Source organism: Aquarana catesbeiana, linkage group LG04, assembly GCF_042186555.1.
Source record: "Aquarana catesbeiana isolate 2022-GZ linkage group LG04, ASM4218655v1, whole genome shotgun sequence".
NCBI lineage: Eukaryota > Metazoa > Chordata > Amphibia > Anura > Ranidae > Aquarana > Aquarana catesbeiana.
Genome location: NC_133327.1, coordinates 624555906 through 624578005, shown reverse-complemented (window position 1 = coordinate 624578005; position 22100 = coordinate 624555906). Strand labels below are relative to the sequence as shown.

The 22100-nt window shown below is 42.3% G+C and overlaps 1 protein-coding gene across 3 annotated transcripts in view; it reads right to left on the bottom strand.

Moving 5' to 3' along the window:
* The window catches only part of TP53BP2 (tumor protein p53 binding protein 2), a 104636-nt gene that overhangs the window by 11085 nt on the left and 71451 nt on the right, over positions 1–22100 (bottom strand). For all 3 annotated transcript variants that reach the window (XM_073628332.1, XM_073628333.1, XM_073628331.1), the window contains exons 11-17: positions 21888–21995; positions 21460–21608; positions 19456–19882; positions 17426–18213; positions 12155–12292; positions 8595–8728; positions 3984–4150 (exon numbers count right to left, since the gene is read on the bottom strand). In XM_073628332.1, the coding sequence (XP_073484433.1) occupies positions 3984–4150; positions 8595–8728; positions 12155–12292; positions 17426–18213; positions 19456–19882; positions 21460–21608; positions 21888–21995 (1911 nt within the window). The remainder of the gene's footprint in view (positions 1–3983; positions 4151–8594; positions 8729–12154; positions 12293–17425; positions 18214–19455; positions 19883–21459; positions 21609–21887; positions 21996–22100) is intronic.

Sequence of the window (22100 nt, the reverse complement as noted above, 5' to 3'; positions counted from 1 at the left end):
TATTTTGAGGGGACAGCAAATTTCCACTGTTATACAAGCTGTACACTCACTACTTTACATTGTATCAAAGTGTCATTTCTTCAGTGTTGTCACATGAAAAGATATAATAAAATATTTACAAAAATGTGAGGGGTGTACTCACTTTTGTGAGATACTGTATTTATGGAATTTTAATTTATTTTTTACTAGTAATGGCAGTGATCAGTAACTTATAGTGGGAATGCGATATTGTGGTGGACAAATCGGACACTTGACGCTTTTTTTTGGGAACTAGTGACACCAATACAGTGATCAGTGCTAAAAATATGCACTGTCACTGCCCTTGGCAGTCAGTAGCAGACAAAATGGGGTTCATTTCCTAAAACAATAGAGACTTTTCAGTTTGCAAAGTGAATGTAAATAAGAAAAAGCTATTTTTTTCTATGAAAAAAAGGGGATTTTTACTTTCTCATGATTGAAGTGGCTTCCCCTTATTCACCAAGATAAGTAATGTTGTAGTCTCTTATAGTAAATCAACCCAGATCAAGATGGTATGGCAAAGCTGGTATGTTTGGCATGTGCTGCCCTCCCAGATGCACCTTGCTGCAAAGGCCAGTTATAGATGAGGGCAGTGTCCATTTGTCTGTACTGTTGAAATATTGGTGAGGGGACGTACTGGACACCTTTGCTGCCATTGTGCTATGTGATGGGTGTCCAGTGCGCCCCTGTGCCTTTAAGGAGGGGTGGGCTCCCTCCAGACTCACCTGCCCTCTGCCTATCCATTATAATGCATGTGCTTCCACCGTGGAGGCTCTCAAAATTTTGAGTTAGGACTATAGAAAATACTGGGGTGCCTTGATGGGGCTCTGAAGCTTCCGCATGTATCTGCAAATGTGTGCAAACTAAACCCCTGTTTTTAACGCATACTGTAAGGATAATTCGGTTGGTTAGCAGGCTGGTCGGTAAGTTGAGCTGGGAAATTCTTTGGTTTTGTTTTGTATGGCAAAAGCACCCCTAGACTTGAAAAGAACATTAGTGGTTCAGAACACAATCATTCTGGGCATCTTTAGAATTTGTCTGTTTTTTTTTTTTTTTATTGCGTGCTAGTCTCATATCGAAAATGAAGCGCTTACTAAATTACGAAAATTCTCGTATGACAAAATACAACTTCAGAAGTCATGTGATGTGTTGTATTGTAATATATTCTTTCATTTCCAAGCATGCATGGTCTTGGTCTTCTGTTTTTTTTTTCTCCCCCCTTAATGAATACGGTACGGATTAAACAAGAATCGTTTGTTCTGGTATGGTACGAGAAACATTTTAGTGTTTGTCTCTTCAGATAACTTTCCATGAACTGTCCCGATTGGCTCTGGAAAGCTGTGTGCCAACAACCAGATTATTGTACGATCGCTTCAAAAGTGGAATTTTTTGCTACGATTTTCTGATTATGTGTACTAGGCATTCGTTAAAAGGGCCGAGACTTTTTTCGTTCTCAACTTATAGCCAAGCATGTGACATCTATGGTTTGCGTAAAGTAGGAAAGTCAAGCGATAGGACACGTTACACAGCTAAAGTCTATTAGATTGTAAGCTCTTCTGAGCAGGGCCCTCTTAATCCTATTGTATTGTATTATAACTGTATTGTCTCCCTTTTATATTGTAAAGCGCTGCGTAAACTGTTGGCGCTATATAAATCCTGAATAATAATAATAATAATAATAATAATAATAATAATAATAATAATAAAGTGAACACTGTGATATGATAGATGAGAAAAGGCCGAGCCATTACTCATTTACAATCCCAAGGCTGTACTTCTTTCATATGACAATAATCAGATGGCTCTTTAGGTAGGTTGAAAAATTGCAGACACCTCTGTATGTGTGGTTCAGTATCTGCTCACCAGTAATGGTTCAGGTAAACCAGGCCAACAAGGTGTGAATGGTCAGAGATTAATGCGGTTAGATGCGCTGCTTGCAGTTGCTTTGCCCGTCTAGTAAAGGGTAAATCTGGCATCTTGGCAGCGAGTAATCTAATCAGCATGTTAACGATTATTTTCTCAGCCCCGAGCCAAGTGAAAGCTGGAGGCCTATAATCTGCCACATTCCAGGCATTCATTGTAAGCAGTCTACTGCGGCTGCTATTATACAAACACACAGGCGGGACAGGCGAGGGGGGGGGGGGGGGGGTTTAGGCTGGGAATAGCTTCCAGAAAACATACTCCATATGGATTATAATTTATGCTGCATCCGATTCTTATGGAGGCCAGACCACATTATTCAAGTTAGCCTTTTCTTGACTGCAGTAAAAAGTACAAATTCAACAAGAAAGCTGATTGCATTTACTAATACTGCTGAAGTCTAAGAATGCCAAGGACAAACCAAAATATCTGCAGTATACAGAACCCAGGAACAAACCTAAATGTGACGGCTGCATTCGTTTTCTTTTTTTTTTTTTAAGGCTTTATCTTTTTCACCTGGTGAACCTTTTAGGGTGACAACACTCACTCACTGTATTTATGGAGGAGCAGAGTCGTCACCCAAGGCCACTCTCCTTATTTGGACTACAAAACACCTGTCCTCTAATCATCTCCATTACAAAAGGGGCAGGTAATCTGTAGTTCACAGACAATAGTGGGAAAGCTGATAATTGTTTAAGTCGTCAGTTCTTTGCACAGGAAGTTACAAGAAGACTGGAACTGTTGAAATATAACTAAAAAAACGAAATAAGAAAATTAAAACAATCAGAACAACTAAGGACTGGTCAGATGTAATATATTACACTTTTGTTCTTGGGTTTAAATACAAAAAAGATAAAAGGTCACCTTGAAAGAGGTTGTAAAAGGTTTGTTAAAAAGAAAAACAAAAAACTCTAAAGCCCCATACACACTATCAGATTTTCTGATGATTTTTGTCCTCAGATTTACCAAAACCATGTAGTACAAGGACCTGCCTGATTGCATACAAATTGAAACTCCTAAGGTTTGACCTCATATTATATGGTTTTGGTAAATCTGAAGACAAAAATCAGCAGAAAATCTGATAGCGTGTATGGGGCTTTACAAGTTATAGTTACTTGCTCTGTGCAAGGGTTTTGCACAGAGCGGCCCCAATCCTCCTCTTCTGGGGTGCCTCGGCAGTGCTCGTGGCGCCTCCTCCTCTTCAACGGGTGTCCCCACGGAAAGACGCTTTCTGTGGGGGGCACCCGTGCAGGCACGCTCACAAGTCCCGCTGCGTCCATTGACGCAGACAGTAGGACTCAGCCCCGCTCCCGTGTCACCGCATTTGATTGACAGCAGAGGGAGCCAATGGCTCTTGCTGCTATCAAGCTATCCAGTGAGGACCGAAGACAGCAGCTGGAGTCACTGGGCTCATGCCCATCGCTGGAACGATTGGGGGCAGCTGCAGCACAGAAGGTTTTTCACCTCAATGCACAAAATGCATTAAGGTGAAAAACCATTTGACTTTACAACCCCTTTAAAGGGAAAAAATTTTAAATGCACATATTTTTGCAAGGAAAAAGAAAAAAAATGTGCATTTATTTTTTCCACTAGGGTCTGCAAAGCATTGCACCCAAGAAGGATCAATAAGTTTGCAGGTTTTTGTTTTGTTTTTTTAACTTTATAGTGTCTATAAAGTAAAAGGAAGGACCTGATGACCTCACACAAATACGTTCACATGTCTATGTGCTCTACAGCAGTATCTATGTTGTATTCGGGTCATGGTCTACTTTAGGGCACCAAGGGGCTGCAGTCCATGCCATACACAGACAGTGCCCTATTTATAATCTATAAATCATTGAATGTGATATGTGAAAGAAAGATTATTCTGTAATGTTGCCGAGTGACTTTACCACTCAGTAAAAGACTCTGGAAGCCCATCACAAACTCCCCCCTGCACCACATCACACAACACCAGATTATGTGGGTATCAAAATTGAAACACCCAGCTAACACTTCAGCTGGCTGGTTACACAACCCAAACATATCACCCGGTGCACACTCACCATAGAGGAACTGGGAGCACTGGCTGTAGCCTTCCTCCATCTCTTCACATTTATCTGCCGCAGTCTGTCTGTCGCTGTACGTTGTGGCGAATACCGCAGCCCCACACTCCACCAGAAATTTACACACCTGAACGTTGTTACAGGATGCAGCACAGTGCAGCGGAGTCCTGAAGTGGCCAACAAGACACAGTTGCATTACATTCATGTTCAGGTCAAGCAATGGAGAAATTACAAAGCACAGGACAAAATTAAAAGGACTGCTATAGTAAAAAATATTGTATTTTAGTAACTATCGGGATTAATACCTTTAACGATAATATTCAGGTTATAAAAAATTCCTTTTATCTATCGTTTTCTCCACATTGAAGTGGTTGTAAACCGCTGGACGTTTTTTGTTTCTTCTTACCTGCAAGGCAAAGGCATGATGTGCTAGCATGCATCGCATACTAGCACATTAAGTGTAATTTACCTGAAAATGAAGCCTTCCAGTGATGCAATGTCATCACTGGAGACAACTTCTATCTTCACCCATTTTGCTTTCAGGTTCGCGGACACCGGCTCTGTGACTGGCCAGAGCCGCAGGGACCTCACTCCTGCGCATGCACACGGGAGCCGCCGTTTATGGCACAGTTCTCTGAAGAAACAGCACGGGCTGCATGTACAGTAAATATCTCCTAAACGACACACGTTTAGGAGTTTTACACTACCTATAGGTAAGCCTTATTATAGGCCTACCTCTAGGTAAAATTCTAAGAAGTTTACTTCCTTTTTAACATGCAGACCCAAGGTATCCAGTAAAAGGGTCAGTTACAAGGATGCCAACAATGAAAAGCATGCTTGCAATGATCAGATTTTATTCATATGGTTTAAAACATTTTTTTTTTGCAAAAGAAAATAAAGCTTCTGTTGCTGTAACTACTTGAAAGTGTTAGCTGAAGCTGGGCTATAATTTCATAACTACGTAATGACCATTTAAGAGAAGTTCAGAGTTTTAGAAAAAATAAATATTTATACTCACCTAGGTGGATGCACCATTGACCCGGATGCTGTGAGACCTGAGCAATCAAACACCACTGATCGCACAGTTCTCCCCCTGTGCACTGAGCAGAGAGCTGGTTACTGTCAGTCTCTGACTCTCTGCTCTCTCCTTCAACGCTCACTGGAGTGCTAGGATGTGGTGGGGGCGGGAGGGGAAGGCTCTCAGCGGATTGCTGAGAGGCTGAAGTTGGATACACACAATACAATTTTCTTTAGATTTTTTTCCTTTAGATTTACCAAAACCATATAATTATGAGGTTAAACCTAAAAACTTTCAATTTGTATGCAATCAGGCAGGCCCTTGTACTACATAGTTGAAGGTAAAATCAAAGGAAATCTAACAACAAAAGTTGTATAGTGTGTATCCAGCTTTATCCAGGTGTTGATCCAGGCTTCTGGGCAGATATCAAACATATGGTTGGGATCTTTTTAGAGCCTAGACAGGCTCTGTGATGTCAGCCGAAAGCGGGCTGCAGCCTGCTGTCAGCTGAAATCTGATCACAGGAGTGCAGAACAAACTAAACGCCTGTGATCCATAGGAAAAGTATGGCCATAGAAGCTTTGGCCAAACTTCTCCTTTAGCGACATCTAAAGACTACCCTTTCCACAGGATGGAGAAAAAAAAAAAAAAAGAAGAAGAGGTTGTCAGCCTGTAAAAGGAAAAATAAAAATAACAGATCAACAGGCGCAAGATCTCATCACACCGGAAGTGTCATCACCGACTCCTCCCGACCGGCTCCTCTCGTAGTTGAGGAAATGTAATGGAGGAGGAGATCTGTCCCGTTGTAAACTGTTTGTTTGAGGCGTTTTTATCACCAATGAAATGTGAGTGCATATGATTAAGGAATTCTTATTCATAAAAAGCAAGGGATATATTCAATCTTGCACAATGATGATTTTTATTTTGCTTTGAGAAATTGAACCTGAAGAAATGAACTTTATGAGGAGAAGTTCTGATAATCCTGGAACCAATATTTGAAATCCCTTTCTGATCTTTTTGGAGTATCACAGAAAGTGCCAATAGACCCAAGGGGGATCTTTCTTTGAGGTGAGCGGACATTGCACACTGAGGTGGTGGTGACTATTTTCAGCACATATATCAAGCAGCGACTATCACGGATAACGGAGTGATTTCTATTCACATTTTGTTAGCATTCAAGAGATATATATAATTTTATGCATGTGGACTTTTTGTATATTTTTATATGTGTAAATGGTCACTTATTCACTGGAGTTTATTATATATGTGAAGTTTAGTGCACTATTATTTGTTATACTATTATTATTGTGGTGTCAGAACACAGTTTGAATAGTTGCAGCTGTTCCCCATTTTTATATATATACACCGGTAATTCGTTTTTCAAATGTTTTCAACATTTTTGAGTTTCGTCTTATCAGCGCTTTAGTATCTTTTTATTTTTCACTAATTCTAGATCTCAGTTAAGAGGTTTGGACAATTTCCTTTTTTTACTTACAAGAAATGTTTTATGTTTTTTTAAGCCAAGAAGCACAGTACAAATTTGTATAGAAGAATAACAAGGTAAATAATAACAAGTGCAGGTACTGTGTCATAATACTGTCAGTCAAAGAATGACTTTATATGAACAAAATGTCCACAACCCACTCTCTGAATTTTCCATGAGCATCTCATGTATATTCAAAAGCATAAAGGAAAAGGAATAAGACACTAAAGCCAAACTACATATAGCAAAACTTGTCTGACTTCCTTCTATACTTGTATTCAGGTGAAAAATTGTGTCAACATGGATTTAAGACACTATTCGGTAATATCTCCAGTTGAGCAGACCTCAAAACACATTATACTCGGTTCACACTAGCCCAACTCCAAAGTCACGCAACTTTCAGTGCAACTTTGGAATCAGACTTTGATGTGACTTTTTACTCTCTGTGGCAGTGAAGTACTATCAAAGTTGGACCAAAGTAGTGCAGGAACTTTTTCTAAAGTTGGACAGACTTGTGTAGTATCAGTTAAGACAGCTCTCATAGGGAAACATTGAATTTCACATGTCATCCGACTTGGGGTCTCAGTGTGAACTGAGCCTTATGGGGCATACACACGGTCGGACTTTTCGGCTACAAAAGTCCGACAGACGCCGACGGACCAAATCCGGTGGACAATTCGATCGTGTGTGGGCTTCCCCGGACTTTCAGTAGACTTTTCCAGTCGCAAATCTGACGGACTTTAGATTTGGAACTTGCTTCAAATCTTTACGTCGTAACTCCGCCAGACTCAGAAATCCGCTCGTCTGTATGCTAGTCCAATGGACAAAAACCCATGCTAGGGCAGCTATTGGCTACTGGCTATCAACTTCCTTATTTTAGTCCGGTGTACGTCATCACGTACAAATCCGGACTTGTGTGATCGTATGTAGGCAAGTCCGTTCGTTAGGAAGTCCACCGCAAGTCCGCCAAAAGTCCGTCGAAAGTATGTCGGATGGGCTGTCGCACTTTTGTAGCCAAAAAGTCCAATCGTGTGTACACCTCATAAGGCCCCTTTTACACTTGTAAGAAAATGTCTTACGACTTGGAACTGCAAAGTCCTATGACAAGTCGCACCCCATGAGTTCCAATGACTACCATTCATATTAGTACGACTTCAAGTCATACCGACTTTAAAGTAGCCCCTGCACTACTTTGGTCTGACTTTGACGTGAGTTACACAGGCATTCCCTGAAATTGTGGCAAAAATCACAGCCACAAAATCACGTGAATTTGAAGTCGTAGTAGTGCGAAAGGGGCGTTAACAAGATAAGTCAGTACAATAAGTAATAAATGAGATTACATGAACGGCTCACAAGAGGCGTATTGCATCATCCATCTATGCCACATTTATTAAACTTTTTGGGGCAGCTCCTGTGAATAGATGCATTTCTTATAATAAATAGTAGCATTGATGTCAGCAATTCAGTGTTCTCACTAATATGGTATGGTCTTTTTCAGTAATGAGCAACTGCGGCCCTCTAGCTGTTGTGGAACTATAAGTACCATCATACCTCTGGGAGTCATGCTTGTAAATTTTTAGTCCCACAAAAGCTGCAGGGCTGTAGTCGCCCACCACCCCCACTGTCTATTTCAACCCAGAGAATTCCTTTCCCTTTTCACAAGCTGTCATACTAAAGCTCTGTGTGGCAAGAAGGCTACAAAATGGTACAGTTAAATAAATAAATAATTTTGCTGCAGTTGTTGGGCTTTAACTGAACTTATGATCCAGTTATGTCCACCCACTTTCTACAGTTCTAAGAATGAGCCTTTTACTGGACTGTACTGCAGGGGTATCAAGTCTGGATTTGCAAATTGTGTATGGCCAAGTCTGGGGGTCCCTAAAGCGGGGAAGAAACCCTTTTGTAATAAACAGATATGTACATTGATCCTTGGGTGCCTAATGTTAAACTTTTTTTGTTTTTTGTTTTTTTGTTAAGATTTTATATATGAATAAGGAAAAAAGGAAAAGTATTTAACAGAAAAGGCAAATTACATTATCTACATTCCAATTCTGGTAGGATACCTCATCACACAAAAGAACATAACTGTAGATAATAAAATGTGACCTACCAGCCATCACTGTCTGCAGCATTTACATTCACACCAAACTGTACAAGGAATTTAACGATCTCAGTGTGACCGGCGCACACTGCATTGTGAAGTGCTGTGATTCCCTCGTCATTGGGCTCGCTGGGATCTTCAACCTACAAACATATATTGCCTGTAAGTCGTGAGGAATAAAAGCAGACACACAACTATTCTCAAATAAGACCTACCTGTCTGTGCAGCAGCCATACAAATAAAATAAAATATAATAATGTGTGTATTTAATAAATGTATATATATATATATATATATATATATATATATATATATATATATATATATATATATATATATATATATATACACATATATATATATATACACACACACACACACACACACACACACACACACACACACACATACATACATACACACACACACACACACACACACACACGCACGAAGTTTTATTGGTGTCCGAAATGCAATGATCATTTTATTAAGAACCATTAAAGTAATTTGGAGATTTGGATTTTGGTCGGGTGCTCCTTCTGTTGGTTTGCGCTTCTGATGCAGAAGGCAGAATGGCAAGTCTGTAATGGGGAAATGATCAGCTGCAGGGAGCCCAAAGGCAATGCTGTAACTAGTCCTTTGCCCCCTGGTTGCATCTTTTGGGCAGAACTTTCACAATGCAGGTCATCTTTAAAAGTGTAACAACAGATGCAATGAGAGTACTCTGTACAGATTCACTATAGGGAAGGAACCCAATAGCAGCAGACTGTTCTAGAAGGTTATAGCTATTCACTGCTCCCACACAGCAAGAGCTGCCGCACTGCACACTATTAGCATAAACACAATAAAGCTCATCCGTCAAAGCCTGTGCTAAAGACCAGCTTCATTTATTACCGCAAAGACAAAAGGGGGAACAAGGATGCTTTCCAGCTGCAATAAAAATATATATAAAAAGAGAAGGAAAGGTATAAAGAGGAGAGAATGAACTGCCAGGTCACCACGGATGGATTTCACAAAACAAATAAATACATTAAAAAAAAAAAAAAGAAGTATGCACTTTTTTTTACTCCCTCATCACCACGGAAAGGTGTCCATCTCCCTGTGCCTGCGTGGGTTTCCCCCGGGTACCGGGTTTCCTCCAACACTCCAAAGACACCCTGGTAGGTTAAATAGCTCCTTTCTAAATTGGCCCTATAATGTGTGTATGTATGTTTGCGCACGCGAGATAGGAATCTTAGAGAGAAGCACCTCTAGGGCAGGGACTGATGTGAATGTACAATAAGTACAGCGCTGCATAAACTGTCGGTGATATAAAAATACCTGTAATAAATAACGGTTTGGTAGGTGCTTCTTTGGTTTGCTGTTGCTTTTAACTCCTCATAAACTACAATGGCGGAATCATGTGTATCTGGACTAAGGTGGTGCAAATTTCACTAATGAAGTGGAAGCATAATGGACTAATCAAAAAAGATGACTAAAAAATAGAGCTTTCTTTTGGTGGTATTTAAATCAGCACTTTTTTATTTTTTGCTAAACAAACGAAAAAAGACCGAAAAATTAAAAATAAATACATTTTCCCTATTATGTTAAAAAATTTTGAAAAAACAGGTAATTTTTCTCCTTCACTGATGTGTGCTGATGAGGCTGCACTGATGAGCACTGATGGGCACCAACTGGCAGCACTGATTGACAGCACTGATAGGACACTGATAATCAGTGCCCTAATTATTATTATTATTATTATACAGGATTTATATAGCGCCAACAGTTATCATTGCTGATGTCCCTTTAACACAAGCCAGTGATCAGCTCTCTTTTGCTCTCCTCATGCTATCAGCGTGAGGAAAGAAAAGCCGATAACCAGCTTGTGTTTAATTCCGTGATCAGCTGTCAATGGACACAGCTGATCACATGGTAAAGGGCCGCTGTGATTGGCTCTTTACCTCGATCTGTGATCAGCTGAGTCCGAAGGCAAACTAAGAACGCGCTGTAGCTGTCTTTCAGCTATAGCGTGGGCAGGAAGTGGTTAAAAGTACTAAAAGAAAAAAGAAAAAGAAAAAAAATAACAAACATTCAGTACATTTCTACAATGCATACACAATTTCTGAGTTTGTCTCTGAAAAAAAAAAAAATGCAAATACAGAAAAATACCTAATTTGTCAGAAATCCAGTGTGCTCCTAACAGCCTGTTTGGGTTGACAACACACTAACTTTTTTGCACTAAAATCCCAACTAGTGTTGTCAGCCCTGCCTGCCGGACTACAGAACACCTAATCTCCACCCCTCTCGGTCCAACTTTATATGCATACACCGATTTATTTCCCAGCAAAACAATGGTAGGGAAATGGCTCTTAGTAGACAAAGTTCTGATGGTGGGCAACCAGCAAAACGAAACGACCCCCAGCAGCTGCTACTACAAGAATTCTACCATCCAGGTGATGTCAGAGAGAGTAATAAAGGCCATTTCTTGCTATAGAAACAAGGTAAAAGGAAAAAAAGAATAATAATGCAGGGACATCACCTGGAGAGGGACAGGGAGGTTTGGTATTAAAGTTGAACCATATATTATAGAATCCCTCAACAGCCACACAAAAAGATACTTCGAGTGCATTAAATGCCTTTTTTGCAAAGACAGATATAACTTTATAAATGTAACAGTGCAGTGCTGTGGGAGGGACCCAGTAGGCTGCCAATAGAAAACTACAGGAGAGGGAAGATACAAGACCAGTCATCCTGCACAAGTAGAGAGCAGCAGTGACCGGTCTTTGTTACAGGAAGCTCCAGCACAGAGGTAACATTTGGGGCCAGTTCACACCACAGAAACGCTGTCCGGGTGCATTCCAGATGCTTTTCTGCATGCGCGTTTTTGGTGCGTTTTTGATGCAGTCTAGTGCATTTTTTCCCCCCTCTTTTCTTAAACTTAAATAGGGACATGTGTGTTGCAGTGCTTTTTGGTGCATTTAGGTGCGTTTTTTTTTTTTTAAGTGTTTTACAGCATTACAGTACAGTCCAGTGCAGGAAAAGTGCAGCACGTTCTACTTTTTTTTCTGAAACTGGAACGCACTGGTGTGAACTATGCCATTGAAAACCATATATCCTATTTTCCATGCGTTTTTGACTGCATGTGGTGTGAACTGGCCCTAAATAAGGACGTGTGTTCCAGTGCGTTTTAATGCGTTTTACAGCATTCCAGTACATGAAAAATGCAGCATGTTATACTTTTTTCTGGAACTGGAACACACCGAAACTGCAAGCACTGGTGTGAACTATGCCATTGAAAATCATATGACCTACTCTCCATGCATTTTTAATGCAGAAAAAAAAAAACGCACAGGACTGCATGTGGTTTGAACTGGCCCTTCATACTGGATTACTGCACAGCTCTGGAAGAAATACAAAAATCACACCAAGATTCCAGTAATAATACACATGCCTTTTGTATTAGACAATATTTGCTCATCCCCGAGTTCAGCTTCAAATATCAGTAATGCCTGGACATAAACTTTACTTAGAGAAATGTATCTCTCTTTAAAGCTTCCCCATGGAGGAGCAGAGAAAAAACAACTTACTTCGTAGATTATTCTCTGCACGAGATCAAACTCTCCCTCCAGAGAGGAATCAAGCAGCAAAGCCAGAGGATTAAACTTCACTCTCATCCCGTGTGCGATTCTCTCTGAGCCATTCTTTCGCAAGTTTGTTCTCTTTCCCTGTGGGGAGAAAAAGGAAATGTTGTACCCAGGGGTTGAAAAAAAAACTGCACACATCTCAGATAATGTAACATATTAATATAATCAAAGTTGATAATTCAGCAGTGGATGGATGCCAGGGGGTTATGTAACATATTGGCTAAAATCCCAATCAAAGTGACAGAACTAGATATGTAGTACTGACAATCTTAATTTCTTAGACCTGATTCACACCTATGTATTTTTAGTGCTTTTTGCATATTTGCACTACAGAACGTGTTCCATAGGAAACCATGTTAAATAGACTGTAGTGCAAATATGCAAAATGCAAAAAGTACTAAAATGTCTAGGTGTGAATCAGGCCTTGTAGTCTTGACTGCTTTTCTGCTACAGAAGCTGTGCACAGTTTTTCTGCATTGTGCCATCCAAAAGAGTTGGATCCGGTACATTCTGTAATCAGCCCTTCATAACATGGGTCTGTGTGATGAAGGTTGTGATGGGGGTGTGGCTATTACTCTGCTACAACAGCACAGAGCACTTCAGTGTGAAGGAAGGAAGCAGAAAAGGGTATTTTAAGGCCCAAATCGTGCCTGTGGAGCTACAGGACTGTAAAGAGAAAAAACCCAGTGAGGTGACCAGCCTCAGGTGATACACTGAGATTAAACAAATCCTCCTACATAAGTTGTACCTGTTTATCTGCAGTTTCCTCTACATCCAAAGTGCAGAATTTATAAAGCTTGTCTGAGCTGTCAGAAAAAAAAGTGGGTGAAGGGCTGAAGTCACACTCTTTTGAGATCAGTGAGGAGAGCTCTGAGAGCAAATTGGAAGGAAGAGACACCCCCCCTTCAAACAGCACACAGGAACAGTGCTGAAGTTGTCAATCAGCTGGAGCTCCTCCCCTGTCACCATTTTTCTCTTGGTATCATGAAATTTGTAAGAAGTGATTCATGCAGATAGCGAGGAATGAAAGAGCAGACAGAAGTGACACTTGCTCTGGACTGAGACAAGTACACACTATAGAGGAATATGCTTTGTTCATATTTCATGGCTGAGGTTTACAACCACTAAGTAAAATGATCTGTGCATGAATGATTTTACTTGCAGTTGCCAATAACGGACTCCTTCTTCTGGACTAGAGCTAGAATAAAAGTTCACAGCTGCAGTGGGTAGGAGGACGATTCTAGGAATGTAAATGGATACTAAACCCAGGACCCACCGAACATGGAAATACAATAGTTTTAGTAAATCTAAACGGCTAAAAACCCTCTCGTCAGCAGTACAGGGCAGTCTTGTGACTTCTATCAGTGTCTGGTTAAAGCTTGTAGGAGGAGTTTTCATTCTCCCCCGATTGTCCTATGAGGCTTCAGGAACCCTGAACCTCAGGACAGTGCTGATCACATGCACTCTCCCAAGAAAGAAAAAAAAAAAAAATGTAAAAACTCTCAAACAATACACACCAAACTGGTGCATAGTGCCGCCAAGGCTCTGTTCTATTGTGAAATGGTTTGGGGACAGTGGAAGAAAGGGAGGATCAGAGAAGACAGAATCAAATAGCCTTTTTACACAATGCAGAGGAATAACCCCTTTACTCCATATACAGACTGATTTAACTGTTGTGGGTTTAGCAACCCGAGCATCAGCATGAGGAACAGAGCCAGCACTAGAGGAAGCAGAGCCAATGCTCCCCGTATAACACCGGCTTCTGTCACAGGCGGAGTGATACCAAAATGTGCTCCGCCTGTGACAGGAGCGATACAGGAAACATCGGCTCTGCTCTCTAAAATGCAGCTGCATAATTCCTCCAGCGCCGGCTTCGTTCCACACACTGATGCTCGTTATTGGCGGGTCAGGAACCCATGATCTGGGACAGCAGCCACCAGGGATACCGACCAACAGTGCCAGCAGTACCCACCAACAGTGCCAGATCCAGCAATACCCACCAACAGTGCCAATGCTACTCACCAACAGTGCCAGCAGTATCCACCACAGATACCCGCCAGCAAGGCCACAGCAGGACCCACAGCAGTACCAACCAACAAGACCTGCAACAGTGCCCACCAGCACTACCAGCCAGCAGGACCAGCCCTGGAGGACAGCCAGCAGCAGCTGCCAGCCATACCCATCTGGGGGACAGCAGCAGCCGCCAGCCATACCTGCAGGAATCCTGAGGAAGAAGTGAAGATTGAGGTCAGTTGAGGTGCAGGTACCGTAGTGCATCAGTGTGAAAGCAGCCTTAGGCCCCTTTCACACAATCGGTCCGATCAGGTCTGTATGTTTTTCAGGTGGACCGAATCAGACCCTTTATTCACCTCTATAGAGCGGCAAATGTAAACGGACTTGTGTCTGTTTACAAACGCCTAACGCCAATCCAATCCACTTAAAAAAACTGAAGGGTATCCGCACACTTCTGTCTGGGTGGATCGGAGGGTCCATAGAGTAGAGGGGGCTGTGTCCATGTTTGCTCTGCATTAGCAAAGTAGACACAGACCTGTCATCTGCCCGCTCCCCTCATTGTGGCCCGCGACTGGTTACCAAGTCGCTAAAGTGGCCCTCGGTCTTCAAACGGTTGGGCAACCATGCTTTAAAGTTAAACCCTGGGAATAAAAACTGATCACATAAAATTATATTAGCAGAGCTTACTACCAGCAAAACTCACATGACATATTGATCAGTAGATCCATATACAGACAGCTGAAGTTATATGCAAAATGCTATTTTTTTCTGTTAATTTTCAATGTAACTCTCAGTTTAAAGTGATTGTAAATTTTTTTTTTTTAGTAACAAACATGGTATACTTACCTGCTCTGTGCAGGAGTTTTCCACAGGGCAACCCTGATCCTCCTTTTCTGGTGTCCCCCGGCGGCACTCCTGGTCCTCCTCTTCGGCAAGAACCCCACAGAGAGTCGATTTTCATGGGAGCATCCATGCGGGCATGCTCCCGAGTCCTGCCGCTGTGTCCATTGACACAGACAGGACTCAGCCCCGCCCCCCATGTCACTGGATTTGATTGACAGCAGTGGGAGCCAATGGCCCCTGCTGCTATCAATCTATCCAATGAGGACCCGAGACAGCAGCTGAAGCTGCTGGGCTTGTGCTCGTCGCTGAAACAATCGGGTTCAGGTAAGAAAAAGGGGTGCTCTGGGGGGGCAGCTGCAGCATAGAATGCATGAAGGCCAAAACCCCTGAGACTTTACAACTCCTTTAAATCAGCTAAACAAAAGGAATTCAACATCTTACAGCTCGTTTTCTCTCTAAAGCAGCCACACACTAATTGGAACAGACTGGCCCCTGCCAGTGTGCCGCCAGCATGCTGCAGAGAAGGACCCTTGCCCCCTGTGGGGAAACAGTAATCTCTCTGCAGAGGTCTTACACTCCATATGCTGACTCAGAGCAAAAACACTCCAATGCACAGGGAAGCTTAGCCGATTGCAGAGCTCTAAAACCAACACTGAGGCTAGGAATGAGGGATAAAGCTAAAATTAACCTATTTACAAGAAAAAAACAAGGGGACTACATTCACTGACCTCCCCCTAAAAATACCAGTTGCCTGGCTGTCTGTGCCTTAATTACATTTTGAATAACTGAACTGGAAAAGGCATGCAGATCAAGAGTCAGGTTCAAGCACACATATTGTAGCCAAAGTGTCAGCCTTATAGCCCAGCAACCAGCCGTTTAATAAAGACATCAGCAATGGCAGCCTCCTTGTTTCTCCAATGACAGACTTTATACATTTACTTTTCTTGTAAAACTTGCATTAATAGTTTTAGATGTCCATAATTCTGGATCTGCTGATCAGGTTTTTCAAAAACTAAAATTTTTCATCGTATGCTTACACTAAATTTCCCAGACAATTTCACAGGGTCAGTGCCTGAAAGATGTAATATGAGCTGATGACTAAACAAACAGTCCCTATGTCCATTCAGGACAAAGTAACTGTGCCTCCTGATATACAAACTCTTCAGTTAAGGTATACTCATTAATCCGCACTCCCTTATTGTAAGAGCTCTCACTTCTCTGCTCTAACTCAGGGGTAGGCAACCTGGGGCCCTCCAGCTGTTGCAAAACTACAAGTCCCATCATGCCTCTGGCAGTAATTGTAACTGCCAGCCTTGCAATGCCTCATGGGAAATGTAGTTCCACAACAACTGGAGGGCCCCAGGTTGCCTACCCCTGCTCTAACTGAACAAGGCTTCTGGGTATGGTGGAGCATGTGACCTCCCTATGTGATCATAATCTGGCCCTAACAGCCAATTGCCAGGCCCAAACCCAGTCAACATGGATGTGGCAGTGACATTTACCCAGGTAAGATCTGGCTGATCAAGACTTAAAACAGGCCTCAGAGAGGAAAGCATTGTTCCTTCTTACAGGCAAAGGATCTTGCAGCTTCCCTGCTGAGGGTTAGTATTCTTAGGTCTGTGAAGGTTTTCATTTATCCAGGCCATGGGGCTAGTAGAAGTAACATTCAGATGGACTTGTTCTGCAATGCTGAAGATGTATTTGTAGCTTCTTTCATTTCTAAAGCGTGTCAGGGAGATATCTCAGCATTTATAGCCCTATGAGTAGTACAGGCACCTTAATCCAATGATCATGGATGTGAGGGCAAATTCTATAGGTTAGCAGTCTTCCTACACCTTAAAGTGGTTGTAAACTTCAGACATGAAATATGAGCAAAGCATATCCCTCTATAGTGTGTACTTGTCTCAATGTTCCTAACACTCATTAGAACTGAAGTGGCTTGGAGAATCCGTGAACCATCTTTATTACAAACAAAATTCAACAAAACAAGTCCAGATGAATGTAACTACTACTAGCTTCTTACCTGTGGAGCAACACTGAGGATAGATGAACACAAAACCGAACCCATGTATGGCTGACTTGTCAACATCACAAACTAAGTATTAACACTCAGCTAAAAGTATAGCAAAAAAAATTTGTTTGCATCAACAAATTACATTTTAAACCTTAACTGTAGCGTTCTATTCAAGAAATAGACAGGAACCCACGAACAGCAGTAAACGTACTGTCAAACACTCTCAATTCCGCACGCTACAATTTCCACCAGTTGGAGAGATTTTCTATCACGTTCTGTCTGCCAAGATTTAGCTGGAGTTCAGCTTTACATATTTGCCCTAAAGTAAGGCGTGTGATACTTACTGGAGGAAGAGAGAATTGCTCTGTGATTTCTGGAGGGTGCATGTTAATCTCCTCTACCAAGTTCTCTGGGTCTCCTCCAGTGGGGTATGGGGGTGGAGGATAGGGAGGGTACTCTTCAACATATGTATCAGGGGGCTGAACGGTATCCTGATTCACTTCCACCTCTGCTGGGGATGTCAGACCTGGAAAGGGGATTCCCTCAGGAATACTGTCCGGACCTAGCTCCGGTGAAGGGATATCTATGTCCTCGGTGAACATGCTAACATCTTCGGGTTGGGGAATGTCCAAGACATGCAGAGAAGAAGAATCTTCGGAGGGGGGTTCCTCCTGTACGTCTGTGGAGACTTGCAAACCTTGAGTCTCTGCGGAGCTCTCAGAGATTGGCGTCACAGGGGTCTGCTTGGGGGCAGAGATGGTCTCCATGGCAGCCAGGGTAGTCCTCTGATACAGAAGCTTTTGAATGTTTGGCCCATTGGGTCCTTCTGGCTCAGTTATGGAGCTACGTTTCTTTAATGGCCTGGGGGCGTTGTACAGTTTCCTTCTCAGAGCCTCCAAATCGGCGTCACTCTGGTTACGGTATGGGTTGGATAAAAATGGCAGCAGTTTGGTGGGGCTGAGGGGACGGGGAATCCTTTCGGTCTCCTGGTTTTCACTGCTGGCTGCCGGTGTCTCCGAGTCTGGTTCTGGACTGCTGGATTTCTGTCCATCTACTAAGGTGCCATCTATCTGTAGACTGCCATTCTGCTGGTTCTGAGCTGCTGCACCACCAATGACTGGTTTACCATAAACTGAAAGTAGAAAATGGAAAAAAAAAAAAGTATTACACATACCCCATTACACAGCAATCTTTTGCAAAGCTGCTTAAAGTGGTTTGTAAACCTGGAATAATAAGGCTTACCTATAGGTACTAGAAATATCTCCTAAACCTGCACATTTACCATATACGCTTGCGTCGATGTCATCAAACACATGCATATTATATAACACAATATATAGAAATTTTACATTCTGCTAAAAACACACACACACACACACACACACACATAATTTTATATATATATATAAAATTTCTTTATCAATTTAGGCCAATATGTATTCTGCTAAATATTTTTGGTAAAAAAAAACCCCAATAAGCGTATATTGATTGGTTTATGAAAAAATTATAGTGTCCTTAAACTATGGTATACATACCAGAAATTTTTATTTATTTTCTACTAGTAATGGCAGCGATCAGCAACTTAGAGGGACTGCGATATTGCAGCGGACAATGACACTTTAGCGTGACACTAAAACAGTGATCAGTGCTAAACATATGCACGGTCACTGTACTAATGACACTGGCTGGGAAGGGGTTAACCTCTAGGCCAACAAAGTTAACTGTGTGCCTAACCAGTGTTTTTGTGTACACTGAGTGGTGCTTTCACTAAGGGATGTGATGGATTTTATTCCTTGCTTTGCAGGGAAAGAAAATCCATCACATCACCACTGTCAGGATGGAGCTATGCATGGTTTATATATGCATAGCTCTGTCCAGCCTCTCTCCGGCGATCAGCAGGTGCCGACATCCAATGGCCGGCACTCACCGTTTGGCTTATGCTGTAACTAATCACAGCAGAAGCGGCGTGCGCCCCCTCCCTGGAAGTGCAGAATTACACATATACATATATATATATGATTCTGCACAAAACAGCTGCCCTGTAGCAGTAAATCTGCTAAAGGGCGTTCGGCAAGTGGTTAAATAATGGGATCACAAAAAAAAAAAAATAGGTGGTCCAGACCTGGTGCCCAAGTTTCATTTTGTTCAGTTCTAGGGTCTCCCCCCCCCCCCAATAACTGGATTTTGAATCCAAGCTACAGACTTAATTTACCAAAATGAAAAATCTAGCACAAACCAGGAAATGGCTAACCTGTAGCCCCAAAGGCATGCAGGATCAAACTCCAAAACACCTACAGTGCTACAGAGCAGCCCAAGTCTGCTGTACCAGACTGAGCCCCAGCAACAGATGATTGTAGATGAATTCTATTCTTACCACTGGAAAACTGAGGCCGTGTCTGAGCTCTGCCGAGGGCACCTTGTACACTGTAGTTTTTCCCAGGAGTCTGCTGCTTTGTGTACATAGAGTAGATAGAACTAGCAGCCACCATCTGAGGTTTGTTGAACTGTGGCACTGGTGGGTCTTTGACCGGCTGAGGAGTGAATGGACGAACTGCCACCGCAGGGGGATTATCCAACTTGGGGGGTGGTGGAAGTTCCTGGATGGAAGGCACAGACAACCTCTGCTGAACAGATAATTTCTGTTTGTTTGCAGTGTAAGCCGATGTAGGCTTTGGTGGGGCTATGTCCGTTTTTGTGTCAGCTGCAGCAGGCTGGGGAGCTTGACTGTAGTAAGGCAAGTTGATCTGTTTTGGTTTGGAAGGAACAGGTGGTGGAACTTTTGCTGTGTTCTTATTTGCAGTCTGCAATAGGAAGAAAAAATAATCTACCTTTAAGAATAGAACAAATGTAAGCAATTCCAAAATTCAATATCTTAGGTGAAGACTTTTGCATAGGTATTGGAACATACCTGCAGTAGAACACCCATATAACTACTTATATGGAAATCTTTTAAGCTGCTTTTATTCAGTGAAGCAATGCAATTCACTTCTGCGACCCCCCCTACCCCCAACAGCTGCTATTCTTCAGGACATAGGGTCTACATTTATAAAAAAAAAAAAATTGCAGACAGGCTCCTAACTGCAGAAGAGACATGCAATGTCTTCTGCACTAAAATAATCCTACCTGCCTGCTCAGTCTTTATTAATGTACATACACAGTGCAGCTCAGTTTACATTACCAGCACTGTGCCAGATGAATGAAGCACTGCACATGCATGGAGTTGCGTCATGCCGCACCAATCAATCACGACAGACGAAGACCAAAACATGGAAGAAACCCAGAAGAAGATGCTGGTGAGGGCCCCAACGAGCATCAGACCATTGGAGCAGAGGTAAGTATTGTAGACTTTAAAAGAGAAGTAAATGGTGTTTTTTTTCCCCTAATCATAATTAACTAGGTGGATGCAGCATCTGTCCCCCGCCACCTCTGTACTGAGAACCGAGCGATCGAACATCGCCAATGGCACGGTTCGCTCAGCTTCCCAAGCAAAGAGCTGCTGCCTGTGGAGGGGCAAGGAGCAGCCGTCTCAGCTTCTTGGCAGCTCGCTGAGATGGGCATCAGTGATTCCAGCGGAGAATGGTCTGAAGTCTGCTCTCTGCTGACAACCGGTCACAGGAGTGGAAAACAAATTGCACTCCTGTGACCCATAGGAGAAGCCCAGCTAAACAAGCTCAGGCTGGACTTCTGTAATTTAGCTTCTAAATGCATTCAAAATCACAAACAGAAAAATCAGCACAGTGGACATCATTACAGTCAGCAGGGTGTGTGTTTGTATACATACATACATGCCCCCTCTGCCAAACTGCATAAAATGGTGGGTGTGGGCAAATTTTGGGAGGATTTTAAAGGGGTAATAAATACCAAGAGTGCGTTATGTGCGGAGTTCAGGGATGCGCTATGTACAGAGTGAGGAATTCAGGGGTGCCAGTGGTGAGCGCGGAGCAGGGGGAGGGGGCCGTGCTGCCATGGTGCGGCTGAAAAAACCCTGGGCGTGAGGACCGCGTGAATTGGCCTGAGGAGCCGATTCAGCCCGGGGGCTTTGTGTTTGACTTTGTGCTTTAAAAGAAGCCTATACAGAAAAAAAAAAAAATACAGAGCTCCTCACTGCTGACTATCTGAACATGTCAGTTACCTGGCTGTCTCTGGCATATGTACTTTCTGAGCCAGGAAAAAAAAACAAAAAAAAAAAAAAAACAAAAAAAAAAAAACAAACTTACTTCCAATCTGCATACTTGTTTGAAATCAGTGACTCAAAGCATTTAAGCCTATGGTTCAGGTTTTTCAAAAGGAGTGTTGTGTAAAGGGAGCTTACCTATTTTTATTGTATAGATTTTCCTTTAAATATGTGTACAGTTAAATTTTAAAGCATGTGAAGTACCTGAACATCTCTCAGCAGATCTTCACTACTCTGATTTTTTCTTAAAGTGCCAAAGTTAGGGGGACCGGGAGGAGGCTGAACAGAATCAAACATAGAATTAGGTCTGGTCTTCTTATCCTTGTCCCGTGCTGAGGGGTCTGCGTCTGTAGCTGTAAAGTGAGAAAATATCAGTTGTAACCAAGCTGAAAGAAAATCCTTTAGGCGACTAATCTATTTTCTTATCACACTATCCCAGGCAGCACTACACTAAACTGACCACAATACAATTCTGTAACAGGATGAAGATGGGATGAATGACAACTATTCACAGTAACACAGAAAAGAGATTCAGTACAGAGATAATGTAGGAGGATACAAATGAAGATGAGACATTTTGCAACGCTCTCCTGCATTCATGAAATATTCCTGTTCTTACAGATCTCACTCACCCTTTCCGCTGGTAGTCACAGAGCCTTTCGCTGTGCTTTGACTCTCGCCATTAACAGTGCTCCAATCAGTGCCAGCCTGCTGGGATTTGATGCTGTGGACCCCGGTGCCTGGAGAATAGAAACAAACTTCACACACAATGTACAGTGTTCTATGGCTGCACAAGATACTCATTATTCCCAGCTCATCCCCACATCACATTCTAGTGACATCTC